Consider the following 14,759-nt stretch of genomic DNA (forward strand, 5'->3'; position numbering starts at 1 on the left):
TAACTTTTTCTCTCTTTAGTTAAATTTTTCATATTTCTTTGTTTCAAAACATATCTGCATGCTTTTATGATGCAGTATGAAATCTCACGTTTTTCATTATCAGTCATTTTACACGTTCTTCAAAAATTGCTGTTGCAAGTCTCATTTGACAGTGAGAATTGAAGGAGGCAATTGTCATTAAACTTTTACGCTCCATCAAGTGAACTATCACGCATCGTTGGGGAGATGTATTATTAATGGAGCATGTTAGCAAGAACCTCGTTAAAATTATCGCCGTTTTAGCGGCAGCAAACTACCGCAAAAACTGCAATAATGGACTTGCTAATATGCGTTATAGAATTCCAAAAGATGTGCAGGACATCTAACCTGGGCTTTTATTGGAATTCTAGAACGCATATTAGCAAGCCCATTAACTCCGTTTTAGTGACAGTTTCCTGCCGTTAAAACATCTAGAATTTTAGTAATCAATGTAAACATTCAATATCCCTCCTAAATAGGTTCTCCTGGCCTAAGTCTAGTTTCAGAATGGCCTTTCAGTGGAATAGCTAATTGTTTATCACTTTTCCACAGGCACAAAGTCTACAGGCAGGAAATGTTGCTTCTGGAATCTGAGAGAAACCTCCCCTTTTAACCACCACCCCAAACTCATAGATATTACATAGTTTTGCATTATAACCTCTTAATGAAACATGCACATTGTGATAACCTTTTCTTATTTTGTCTATTTGCGGTTTTTAGTTGAGACACACTTTGAAGCACCAAATATATAGCCTTTTTTATATTAATCAACTCATCTAGATTTAAAACAACTATATAGACAGCTAGAGCCAAATATAAACTAAACAAGATGAAAGTACTCACAATTCTACTGTTTGAGTAGGCCAAAACGGCTTGCACCCTATTGCATTTCCTGGTACGTTAGCACTGGAGTCCATCCAATCAGGACGAATAAAAAAGCCAACTTTCTTGGACTAAAAAGACAGACCACGTTGTAAACAGCCTTTCATGATCTACCATGTCAAACAATCTTCGATAGAATATATATGGTTATGAGACACTATAAACTATCCTGTGTTCATCGCCCCCAGCAGGAAGTAATGTGAGCACATAACACCTATGGAACCATAATTCTTTTTTGCTGATCTCTGAAAATGATTATAGAAAGTAATGTAACTACTGTTATGAGGAAAATCAACAGTGGATGCTCCTGTACCGCAAGTGACTCTCGCAGCATCCTTTTGGCAAATATTTTCATAGACTTGGACCTTTATTATTAATTAAGGCTTAAAATGTATCTTTTATGAATAATTTTAACCGAATAAAGTTATTCTTGACTTGAGTATCTGTTATGTGCTCAACTAAAACCCCCCACCTGCCTTCATTATGTGTATTTGTTGTCTTTGAGTTGTAATTCAGCATCCTTACCAATCTCTAAAACAATGGAATTAAAATGAATTTGAGTTACTTCCCTGGGCACTTTTAGCAAAGCTTACAGCAAAAATTTCAGTATTTCATTTTACTAAGAGGAAAAAGTAAAGCAGCTAATGATAAAAGCATATTTCTATTCAAACTTGTCCCATCCTCATCACTGTAATCAGCCATGGGGCCAAATACTGCACCTTCAGGATTGACTATATGAACATCAGGGTTAATCCAATTCTGTGGCATGCTTCTTTCTCCTCCTCTTCCGTCATTCCATCCCCACAACTTTAATTAAAATAGAGTTCATCACTGAAATAGAGGAATTAACCTTTACAAGTCTGACATTTCTCTAAAGAAAATTAATGACAGAACTAGGATTCTTGCTTCTGATATTGAGCCACAGTAGGTTATAAATTGTTTTTCAACCGACTCCTGTGCACAAGATACCACCTTCTTAGGTCTCGCAATTGCAGCACATGCGCTGTCTCTTTGAGCAATGCTGTATCTACTCTGTGAGCTTAGAGTACACCCGTAGTTTTTTTATATTGGTGCTTTTCTGTAAATCTCTGAAAACCTGGCTTTTCAGTGTTGCATGGCTGTATTTGTCTCTCCTTTTGGTGTTTGGTTCCCTCTGATAGAAACTGGCCCTATTGCATTTACTCTTTCCCTCCTGCGTATTGAAGTTAATTTCAGCGCACTACTTTTTTTTCTTTTATTTCTTGGCTCATGTTTTGGGATTGTGGTGTTTTTCTAGTGAAACGCACTCAGCTGATGTTATTTGGAGTTTGCAACCAGAAGGTAGGGTATATAAACAAACTTTGTTTGATGAAATGCTGAATTCCAATAGAAGCCCAGGTTAGATGTGCAGGACATCTAACCTGGGCTTCTATTGGAATTCTATAACGCATATTAGCAAGCCCATTATCGCTGTTTTAGCAGCAGGAAACCGAGAGAATTTTAACCAGGTTCTTGCCAGTATGCCCCCCTGTTATTACTTTGATGCCAGAGTCGTTCCCTCCTGCCTATTGAAGTTAATTTCGGCGCACTACTTTTTTTCTTTTACTTATTGCCTCATGTTTTGGGATTGTGATGTTTTTCTAGTGAAACGCACTCAGCTGATGGCATTTGCATTTTGCAACCAGAAGGTAGGGTGTATAAACAATCTTTGTTTGATGAAATGCTTTTGAAGCCAATGTGGCATTTGGATTATCAGCATGGCGCCCACTTCACGGACGCCGGGCTTCATGTTTCACTTTTTTTTTTCTTTCGAGGAGGTAGCGTGTGTTCTTTTGGGGGTAAGTGCAGATTTTATTTGGTTTCATTGTTTTAATTTGGAGCCTGCACGCCTTTTACATACGTGTTACCTTTAATGTTTCATCACCACTTGGTGCCAGGAAAGAAAAAACAAAAAAAAGAGTGCTGCATCGACTTTTCCCCGAACCCCGGTCTCTCTTCTGCCTGAAATTGCATCAGCTTGCATAGAAGTCAATTGGGGGAGAGGGTGGGAAGAATACATTCTCTCAATTTTTTTGTTTTATCACCCACTTTCCTCTTCCAAAAATGTTGGCATGTATGCATGGCGCATGCCACACCTCTCACGTGCATTGTCTAAATTCCACTCCTTCTTCAAGCATGCCCCACCCACTTTCGTCATCCTCTTGGACCACTTAAAACGCATCTCTCCCCCTGTAAACTCTGCTTGGGCAACTCACAGTTAAAATGATTGAGTCATGTAATGAAAACATCATCCGTTTGCGACAGGTGACTTTCACATGATTTGTGTGCCACTATAAGTTCCTGGTAAACTGCGCATAATCTCATCAGAATACACCAAAACAGTGCCATCACATGATCCTAATTAAACTTAAAAGGTGGGTGCCTGGTTAAACTTACTTCATACCCAGCATGGGACGTGTGTCCACGTTCAAATTATGCATCCAGGTGAAAATGAAAACAAGCACGAATGCACAGTATGATGTTGACTGTGAAGGTGTCAGAGCTGGCTTAAAACTCAATGAGTAAGACCTTCAAAATTATGTATTTTTATGTAGCTTACTACATTCGGTTGTGTTTTCATTGCTATGAATAACAAATGTTACTTTATTTAAAATGGTGGTAGTATATTTATTACCTTTCCATGATGACGTCCACAGGTCAAATGTTGAGAAGTCATACATTCTCCAGGAAGGTGTTTCTGTTTCCATCTTAAGTGACCTGGGTCATTGATGACATGGTGGACAAGGACGTCCAGATATTTGTGTTTCTGCAGTGATTTCAAAATTAACAGGAGTATAAATGGCGTACAGCAAAAAATGTGTGGGGTCTACCTGCCTACATATAAGCAATTATGGCAACGATCTAGCATTCCAAATTTGAGCACAAACAAAGAGGTAAGTTGGGGTCACAGGTAAGGTAGTTACAGACTCAATGTCAGGAAGGCAAGACATGAAAAGCAAATGTAAAACCAGGAAGAGTAAGGTGTTTCTCTCTTACTAGTCACCTGTTTAACCATTGCACAATGAGACACATAGTGAGCCATGGGAAGGTTGCAGTTTGCTCACAGACGCCTCTTGATGACTTGTCTAGTGTCTATGATTAAAACCTACATCTCATGTGATAGAAGATCAGCAGTGTTTTCACCAGTCCTCACCACAACCTTCTTTTGGATTATTGTTCTTCCTCTAGTGACAGTCTGCTGTGCTCTGATCCTGCAGCTTGTGCGGGCAGCACAACATATAGAAAGTTGCACCCAGGTCTATTGTCTTTACTGGAAGGAAAGCGTTGCCTAAGTAATCACATATAACAATTAAATGTATGCACATTCATTCTGTGGTGTGTTATTTCTATTCTACCTTGCATCATGAGATTTGTATAGCTCTTAAATCCCTGGCTGCTCAGTACCTAGGATAATGTGCTGCATAGCTAAACACTTATAAGGCCTCAAAGGCGAGACATAATGGCTATGCCAATGCTTGTTCCTTTTGAATTAATTTTACCAGAGTCCTATTCACTTTCCCTAATTTTACCTGACCGTAACATTTTAAAGGCATATCGGAAAAACAAGCATTGACAAAGCAAATAGGTCTTGCCTATGCAAGTATTTGCCAAAATGTTTTAGCCATGTTTTACACCAGCGTAGCAGCTGTTCAGCATGGCTAAAAGTTAGTGGGGTTAAAGGAGAGTGGAGTATTATGGAGTGGTGTTGAGTTTCATGGAGTGGCATAGAGTAAAGTGTTGTGGAGTGTTAGAGTGGAGTAGAATGTAGTGGCATAGGGTGTCGTGGAGTGGTGTATAGCAGAGTGGAGTGGTGAGGTGAAGAATGTTTTGAGTAGAATAGATTGTTGTAGAGTGGCATAGAGTGGAGTAGTGTAGGAGACTGGAATGGCATAGAGTGGAGTAGTGTAGGAGACTGGAATGGCATAAAGTGGAGTAGAGTTTTGTAGAGTTGTAGTGCCGTACAGTGAGGTGGCATAGAGTAGAGCAGTGGAGAATTATGTCATAGTATAGAGTGGAGGAAAGTGGCGTAGAGGGAGTTGTATAGAGCATTGTAGAGTGGCACAGAGTGGAATAGCGTTGTGGAGTGGCATTGAGTGGAGTATGGTGTTGTAGAAGGTAGTAAAGTTTAATGGAGTAGGAGCAGCATAGAGTGGAGTATCATGGAGTGTAGATTGGAAAAGATTGCGTTGGTATTGAGTAAAATGGTGTAGAGTCCATCTGCATACAGTGTAGTGACAGAGTTAATTGGTGGAGAGTAGATTGCACCACTCTGCTCCGTATCACTCCACTCTACGCCACTGCAGAGTAGAGTTGTGCAGGGTGGAGGTGTAGAGTGGCGTAGAGTGCAATGGCATAGAGTAGAATGGTGTAGAGTGCAATGGTGTAGAATAGATTAGAGTTAAGTGATGCAGAGTAAAGTAGAGTGGTCTAAAGTAAAATATAGCATAGAATGCAATGGTGCATAGTAAAGTGGGGTAAAGTGCACTAGCGTAGAGTGGTGAAGAGTACAGAAGTGTAGAGTGAAGTGACAGAGTGCAGTGTCAGTGAAGTGGAACACAGTAAATTAGAGTGGCGTAAGAAGCAATAAAGTGGTGCACAATAGAGTATACTGGAGCAGAATAGTGGTAGAGAGTGCAATGTTGCAGGGTTGAGTGTCATTGAGTCCAGTGGTGTAGAGTGCATTAGAGTGCAGTGGTGCAGAGTGGTGCAGAGTAAAGTGACAGTGCAGTGGCACAGAGTAGATTGTTTCAGAGTAGAATGCAGTGTCACAGAGTACAGTAGAGTAGATTAGAGTGGATTGGTGTAAAGGGCAGTGGGAAGAGGGTAGTGGTGCATAGTACAGTAGTGTAGGTTAGAGTGCATTGTCGTAGAGGAATGTGTGTCGTTATGCCGCACTCTTTTTGTCCACAGGGAATCACAACGCGGTGATCTGCATACCATTACTCTGCAATTCGTAACAAAGACTTGTGGAGGGGGGGCGCTGGATGTTGGAATAGTACTATTCCAACTCCAGTATGTGCGGACATTAGGGAAGGTGTTGGATTTTAAATCCAAAACCCCCTCCCTGCCCCCCCTCCGCAAGTCGTTGATTCGACTTGCGGAGTAATGATATGCAGAATCACAGCGCGGTCATTGTAACGACCACGTTGTGATTTCCTGCGGGCAAAAAGTTTTGTGGTGAACGTTGTTTACCGTCGTAGAGTGGTGTACAGTAGAGAGGTGTTGTGTGGAGCAGTGCAGAGTACAGTCCTGTGGAGTGGTGCAGAATGGAGTTGAGTGAAGATGGGTAATGCATCGTGTTATAGCCCACTGCCATTACAAACAATATATCTTAAATTGATATGACTATTCAATTTGCATACAGATAGTTTTACTGATAAAAGTATCCAGCGCACAAATGACAATGTGTGGAAATGTCATCACCTGGTGTATTTATTTGGTTTTGATTGTATTAATATAAGTTTCCACCACTCTTCAAAATTACCCAAAAATGTGCTTCATTTGTGCTTTCCATATTCTGAAATATCTGCACAGCTCATTTACAGACATTTAAATTTTGCTTTGGGCTAGAAAAAAACCCATCTTACAGCACACCTGAGTAGTCCGCATGAATGTCACATAAATTCTCTCACTTTGTAATCTGAGAAAGAAAAGTAAACACCAAGCTCCCTGGAAGACAGTGCCTGACATTTGGCCTCTGTCTGACTGCACAGCAAATGTGATAAGATAAAAACAAGACTTAAAGGCCTGTTTACTGACATTCAGTACTGGTGGAAGTATACCGTAAATAGGGTTTGGCAAGGGAAGAGACGTACTCAAGTTGGACAGCCTAAAACCAATAAAGCCTGAAAAAAGAAAGCAACAACATGTGAATTACAAACCACAAAGCCAATGACCAGCAATGGGTAGAATACATTCCCAGGGAAGCTTTCCGAATGCCCCAAATATGTCGTTAGCAAACCAGAAAGCTGTACTGGTAGGCTTTGACCAAATAAAAGTTGTCTTTGAACTGGTTTTGGATTAATTTGCTGGTACGCTCTGCCGGAGTGTGCGCCACTTCTCATGGGTCCGGCTGATCCGGAAGGAGCTGCGTGTTTTATTTATTATTGAGGATCAAATTCAGACCGGCCATTACTTTCATGTGAGCAGGACGGCGAGAGGAACAGGAGCGCCTGAGGATCGTGGATTGCGCCGTCCCTTGTGTGGTGTGGGGTGGGGTTGCCATACACCGGCGGGTGTTCGGGATTTCCACCCCCACCCCCCCGGGGCAGCGGCAAGGTGGGAACGCCTTAATACCCTGCTGTCTCCGCGCTCCACGTACACCTATCACTAGGTGTACTCTCGCTTTTCCCTTACTTGAGCCACTGTGTGCCTGCACTGCCCTCATTTCGTCAGAGGCAAGTTGACATTGGCAGGAAGAACTCAGTATTTTTGGACCCTAGGCAAAAGTGTTAAGTGCACGATGGAGGAGGAAACTGAACGGACAGCGGCTGCTCCCGCTATGTTCACATGGAAACCAGGGACAACGTCTAACAGAGAGGACAGGACAAATCCCGTACAACCAACGGAAGAAAAATTGAGGAAACTGGAGAAAACTAAATGTATTGAAACATCAAAATGGTGGGGCGCCATTTCTCTACAACACTGTGGATCAGGAAATGGCTCCAAGAGGACTTAGTGTACTATCCTTAATTGGTTTTCATATGCTTTATCATTGTTGCTTAAGGCAGCTTCCTCACCATCTGTTCTAGAATGTTGTTAATGAAAGCCTTCATGTGATTCCTAGAGTCCGGTATTTCCTTTATGCTGTGTGGATTGGACGTCTTATACTTACCTGATTACTTGAAGAACAAATCTGCATTGTTTCATCTTCTACTGGCGTTATTGTACTTCATTACACTGGCGACGATCTGGCTTTGAACCCTACTATCAAGATGACAATATCCAACTTTCAATTTTAAAGAGGAAAGAAAAGACGTCCTAACACGACCAACTTGAGTGGTAAAGCACATATATACAAACAAGGTACTATGTAAAATGTCTTTTATTACTAAGGAATATTTTATCAAGTCTAAATTGACTCGGCTTGTATGAGACATTCGAGGGAAAAGAGGTTCTTTCCAGCACTCGACATCACAGCCTTGAAGTATAGTTCATCATCGGTGAACAGACAAGGTAGTAACTAATCACCCTCCTCTTCCTCATCATCATCATCCTCATTATCCTCATCTTCACCACCAGTGTCCCGAGGACCCAATGTATTTCTTATATTGTGTTGGAGCCAAAAAGAATATGGAGCCAGTGTGGGTAGCAGTGTTGAGGTAGGTCTCTGGGTTAGAGTCAAGATACATAACAACCGGTTACGCTTTAGGGTTTATGGTGTGATATCAGTCGAGCTCAGGTTAACATCAATTTGGCTACTGACGGGCATCGGCACCTGGTCTTCTATCAGCACTAGGGAAGTCGGTATTATTACTGGTTACAGTGCAATGGAAACCAGGGAGGATCTTGGGGCCGATGTGGAAGTCTGTAATGGAGTATGTATAGGTCCAGTTATGAGTCCCAAGGGGACAGACATCTGAGTAGGACCCACCAAAGGTAATGAAAGTGAAGACACCTGCTGATCAATGGGGCCAGAGGACGCACCACAAGGAGCCACATTTGCACCACAGATGTGCAACATGGCTGCCTTAAAGGCTGCTGTGTGTTGCTGGGTCAATGATGAACCTAGGAGTTTGGAGTGCTCTTGGACAAGCTGGGGAATTTGAGTGAGTGATGGTCATCTTTTCACTCTTGCACCTTCACTTTTGACCTAGACAGGCAGGACGGGGTTGAGTCCTACTTCATTTACTAGTGTTTGCGCTTGGAATTCAACTTACCTGGAGACTTAGAGTTAGAAATGATTGTGGGAACGGCCTTCCTAGAGTGTTTTTCATAAATAAAAAATAATGCAAATAACATGTAGAAATATCTTGTAGGTCTCAAAACGAAAAGTCACAAGTAAAAGGCAAGTACGAGCACCAGGCTTCCATAGCTATATAAATTAAGTTAGAAAGAATTTTGAATGCATTTTTCTTTCCATTTCTCTTACCGAAAGTCAGTAATGTGAGATGTTAAACTTTCAGTGATACAAAAATGCTGAACTGAACATGAACTGATAGAAAATGTTAGATTTTGACCTTGCCATATAGAAATTTTCATAGAATACTACAATATATTGAAGTGAATTTATTTACATAAAATGTTTCTTCATGAGTTCAAATTCGCAAGCTAGAATGCATGAGAAATGCATTATTTCATCTGTGTGATGCAGATACAGAACCATGATTTGTTTTGTCTTGTAGTAAAAGTGAATAATGCGAACCCAACATCGACTAGTACAATGTTTATGAAAGCTTTCACTCCAACACTGAACCCGTTCCGTGCTCCCTCACTGGTGCTGAGGACGGCCAACGGCCGTCGCAGCCCCGCCAACCATTTAGAACGCCCGTACCGCAGCGGAATTGCCACTGGGGTTAAGGCGTTAATATCTGTAAACCTTTGTCCTGAACTGCTTAGACAACGGGAGCTTTCCTCTTCTCATGATGAGACCGCGCAATGATTTGCTGAGGAGACAGAAGAATGCAACAATTTAACTTAACATCAAAATGTTATATTAGTGTGTTTTCCTAGAGTAGTAAATTAGATATTTTGGAGATTCTTCAGACTCTTTCTAGAGTCTCTGCTGAGCCCTATGCTGAGATTTTCACAGATTTTCTCAGAGACCTCTCCATTTCCCTTGGCTAAATCTATGCTGCTCTGAGACTGTACAGATACAAAATTTCGCGAACTTCTCCTTATGTGAAGTGCTTATTGATTTAGAGTTGCTTAAAGCTTTATGCTTTCACCTCTTGATTTGAAATTTTTGTGTTCTAATAGATACCATTCCTTAATTTGACTAGACTTAGACTAGCGCCGGGAAACCTCCGGGTAGCTGCGCGCTTTATACATTTAAATATAATAATAATAATAATAAGAGATTCACTTATATGGAATTGTTCTGCATTTTACTACTGATTAATTTTTTACCAATTTTGAGGACTTATTAATAAAGAGATACATACTAAAGATTTAATAAAACCTTGAAAACTCACTCGTAATACCATGGCCGCACAAGAAATGAAAATTGAACTGTGATATATTGCTCGATTTGCAGCTCCTGATGAATTATTTTCTTACGTCCAAGTTCTTTTGGCCCTGGGCCCAATAATGAGAGGGGAATTCCTACGGATAAGTAATAAAATTGATACTGTAAACCAAATATTTATTTACAGACCCTGCTCCACCAGCCTGGCGTTTGGGATTGAGACAATTACCGTGATCTGAAGCAGGACCGAGACTTGTGCTTCAATCGTGACCTCTTCTCCTTTTCAACGATGCAAAACTTCACACCCTGGTCCCGGACTGCCTTCAGGTGCATGAGGGTGAACATATTGTACTATTTTAGAGTAATGACCAGAGCCCAGACACCAAAGACACTCATTGTGTGGGTCCGCAAACTACAACTGCTTTCTATAGTTTCATCATTTTTTTTAGAACTTTCGTTTTTGCAACCAACATAATACCCTAGCACACTGATTAATAGTGGTCAACGTCAGAGACACTAAATGCAGCCCCTCTGGAGCACTGCCAATAAAGTTATTTGGATAAAGTCTTGTGCCTGTAAACATTCAAAAGGTGAGGAATCTGCAGTTAGAACTATCCATCAGAAACAGCATATTTTATTATTGTACCATCTCAAAAAGCCATCATGTTGCAACTAGACAGCACATTAACATGTGAATGTGGCCTGTAGATGCAATGTGAAGCCATCTTGGAATGGTACAAAAATAAATTGCAGAAAATTGCAAAATGGCTAACATATTGCCTTTGCTTCAAACAGGCATTGGGAAACCCAGTATTGCCAGACACTGTATGGTGGACAGCAGAAGGCCGCATTTGTTGTGTCCAGGCTCCAATGTGGACCTTAGACAGAGGGAAACAGGGAGGGTTGGTTGAGCATCGGTGTGTGGCTTCAAGCCATGAAGACATACGTAGGCAGGTACAGGACACAGGCAGAGAGAAAGAAACAGCAGGTGAAAATAGTTGTAAGCGATGCAGGTGTTAAAAACATAGGAGAAGAGGAAAGGATGTTGCACTGACATCAAGTGCAAAAGGAAAACTGCCATAAAACCCTTCTCAAGGAAAAATAGTTCCCAATGTCAAAAGAAGAAGGATAGTACCCATTCCTTTAAAACATTGAAACAAAAATGCTACTCTGGACAGAACAAGTGTAAGATTACAGAGGAAAGCCATCACATCCGGAGTAGGGAGCTGAAAAAGCAAGTCACTAATCATGAGAAAGGGGTAGTACAAAAAACTACTATATGCTTAAAATGTTGCTTACAATACGGTTTGTGACAGTCAGGGTGGTCTGTAGCATGAAGGCTACACGTCTCCTCACTCACACATCAGGCCAAGAAAGCCAAGGTATACAACAACAAATACATCATAGGCTAATTTTGGATTTTCCATCCAATTCAGTTTTTAATATTCTTTCAAGGAAGCACTTGCAGTCTCATTACAATCGATCAACAACAACACTTATTGGTGCTATAAAATGCACAGCACAAAGTCGTCACAAAATGATTGCAAACTATACTTAAAAATCTTGTTCATGTTTACTCCCAAGAACTGGCTTTACAATATTTACATTCCAATTGTTAAGATAGTATTATTTATTTTTTAACAGAACAAAGAACGAAAACAATGAAAGGAGTTTTTTTTTTTTTTTTAACATTTGGATAGGTACCCTGCAATGAAAGGAATCCTCTGGATAAAGGAAGAGAGGAGAAAAACAGAAACTATAGTGTTACGATTGTTGTTAAAAACCGGACTACTTCAGAAAACACTATACAGATTGTATTTGCTGTACCCTTTGAATCACATTTAGAACATGGATCAAACAAAACGCTGAACAGATCTGAAATATTTCATGGAAGGCACACTGCAAAAATGTATTCTATGACATTACGCTTAGCATATCTAAAAGGAGGCAAGTGGGCGATTTGATGACAAAGCTCAGAGCCTTCGTTAAACACCTCAGACACATTGATATCATGATAGTTCACTGGTTTCAGATCTTGACATTTTATAAAAATACATAAGAAGGGCCTTCTATTCCGCCATTTATTCTATCCGTAGCTCCCATTACAATCTCAGAATGTTTGAATGCCATAACATGGTTTCACACTTGTTCAAAGGCATCCCTGCGGTTTCCAGGGTAGGTACTGACACACTGTACGAGGCCCTTCCCGGGACGGCAGCCAGCATTCAATAAGAGCCCAACTCATGGAACACTATGTGGTTATAGACATCGGAGTAAGTGACTTTAAGTTGTGCCAAATAATTAATAAAGGAAATTATATGGATTCCTAATACTTCCAGAAAAAAAGCATTCCTTGAACAGAGTAATAGGAAGAGCATGATCTAGATTTGCGTACCCTGCAATACGTATTAATGGTGCCCACTTAGGGATCCTTTGGAAGACGTGAAAGAGGGCAATACGAGGCACAGTCGGCTCTAGGGTACTGGGAGGCTATGAGGCAAAACTTTGAAAAGTCAGCCACTCCATCAAACTTTTTTCTCAGACACTAGTGGTGTAACTTAAAACAAAACATGGGTTCAAGTGAATTAAACAGCCACTTTAATGACAGGGTATTTATTTTATTCAGATTTTTTGAGGTCAAAGGATTCTCGGAGCTGGCCTTTGCCATGTTTGTTGATATAATGTGCATCTGCTAAACAGTTCAAGTTTTAATAAGACAATGCCACTAAATAAATGCCATTTTCCTGATGCGACGGCAGGGAAGAACGGATGTTTTTAACCTGACACCCCTGAGGTAGGAAACGAGCATCAATGCAGCGGTACTGGGCAACCAACACCTGTCAAAATGTAATCTCAAGAAAACTGGCAGTTGATAAATTACAATACAAGCAAGGTTTTTAATACAGAATTCAGATATTGATTAAAACACGCAATAAACCTTCATTTTAGCTCTCCAAAAGTGTTCTGGGTGTGTGGCGTTTCCAGGGCACGCCGCTCCTTCATGGGAACCCTGAAGACCAACATGTGCCATCTGCTGATAGAAGAATGGCGCTCCTTGTTGACTGCTGTACTCGTGTTAGAATATGGTTTAGTGAATTGCTGACCCGCGAAACCATAGATTGTTGCCAGATAAATGCAAGGCTTTGTAAGGTAAAGGTGCCTTCATTTCATAAATATTGAATAATAGTCTGTTTAAAATGCTGTGATTGCACAGCTTTTACTCTAAGTCACAAAACGGAATGTGTCAAAACAGAACTATGCCTTTTAAGAGATGGCCATTAATCGCTGGCCAAACGGTTGACCCAGTGCATCTTGTGATCGCCACCATGGCATAAGTCTGTCCGGCTCTACGATGCCCAGGCCGCCAAGTGCTTCAGGTCATCCTCATCCTCCGCCCTCTTCCTAGAAGATGCTGCAAAAGAAGACCAGGGAGGGTTAGCAAGTACAATAGTCACATTATTCAGAAATCATTGCATATATCGCACCCAAGCAGAGGACATTTTAATTTAGCTGCCTCAATAAACTGACTGAAACTGTAGCTCAGGCTGAAGAAAGATGGTTTGTTGGTTTCCCTATCTGCAAAAGAAGGGCAACAAGACAAGAGCAGCGCCCCACACAGCCTAGTCCAGGATAATGCCTTAAACCACAGAGAGGCAGGCGGCATCACAATAATGTACATGTGGTCTGGTCGCAACAAACTAACGCAACCTGGAACTAGACCAAAATATTATTGCCAACGGGGATATCAAGATGTACCACAACTCACACAGAATTTCGCAATCATTTTGTTGTGATTTTAGATTTTACTCCATAAATCATCTTAATCAGCCTTAATGTGCATTTAATGTACCATAAGAACACCAAATACAGCCATGATCATACAGCGCAACCAGGATCCTGCTCGTTGAGAGTCAAACTGCTGGGTTACAAGAAGTGGCCTGCAGTCGTCTGCTGAGCCATTCGTTTAACCACGTACTGCGCCACACTCCATTCTATCATATAAACTAAACAAATTAGTGAATGACTACGAAAGACCTACTTCTCAATAAATGCAAAGTTTCAGAATCCACTTAACCCAAGGTGACCAACAGCCAGATGTACTAACACACTGGTTGCAAAAATGCTGGTCACAATTTGCAACCAGTAATAATGCGACCAGTGTGAAATTATGCAAACTGACCTATCTTATAAAGAGTAGCCACAAATGTGAGCGAGACACAATTAATGACCTATTACAGGGATAATTACAAGGGTCAGTAGAGCACCATGTGTGGTTGATTTTAAATTAAAAATATTTTGGAAAGAAAACCATTTGTTAAAGGGAATGGGGGACAGCTTTTATATTTAAAGTTTTTGGTTATTGTAAAGTTTGAGAGTTTCCGTGGTCTCCTTGACCACTGCCTATTCAATTGAAACCTTTTTCAACATTTAACTTGAGGGTGGGTAACTTTGCAATGGCTTACAACCGATATTTTGTCTCAAAACTATTGATACATACAGATATAAATACTATTTGAAAGTAGGCCGTTTTAGGTGTCCCATCCAAACAGCAATTTGTTCTTAATTTCTAAACCCACTTTAAGAAAGTATAAAACTTTATTGACATCTAAAACTGGTTTAGTACAGTTGGAAATGTCGGATTCCTATTGTTTGGGACTGTTAAATGTGCAGGACACCTTACCCTAAAGTCAGTGATGGGTAAATATGTTAAACC

General features: G+C 40.7%; 1 protein-coding gene across 1 annotated transcript in view; it reads right to left on the minus strand.

Moving 5' to 3' along the window:
- Positions 1 to 11,454: 11,454 nt before the first annotated feature.
- Positions 11,455 to 14,759, minus strand: part of CHMP4C (charged multivesicular body protein 4C) — a 131,285-nt gene continuing 127,980 nt past the window's right edge. The window contains exon 5 of the mRNA XM_078687103.1: positions 11,455 to 13,457. Within this exon, the coding sequence (XP_078543229.1) occupies positions 13,393 to 13,457 (65 nt within the window). The 3' untranslated portion in view covers positions 11,455 to 13,392. The remainder of the gene's footprint in view (positions 13,458 to 14,759) is intronic.

This window comes from Lissotriton helveticus, chromosome 4_1, assembly GCF_964261635.1.
Source record: "Lissotriton helveticus chromosome 4_1, aLisHel1.1, whole genome shotgun sequence".
NCBI lineage: Eukaryota > Metazoa > Chordata > Amphibia > Caudata > Salamandridae > Lissotriton > Lissotriton helveticus.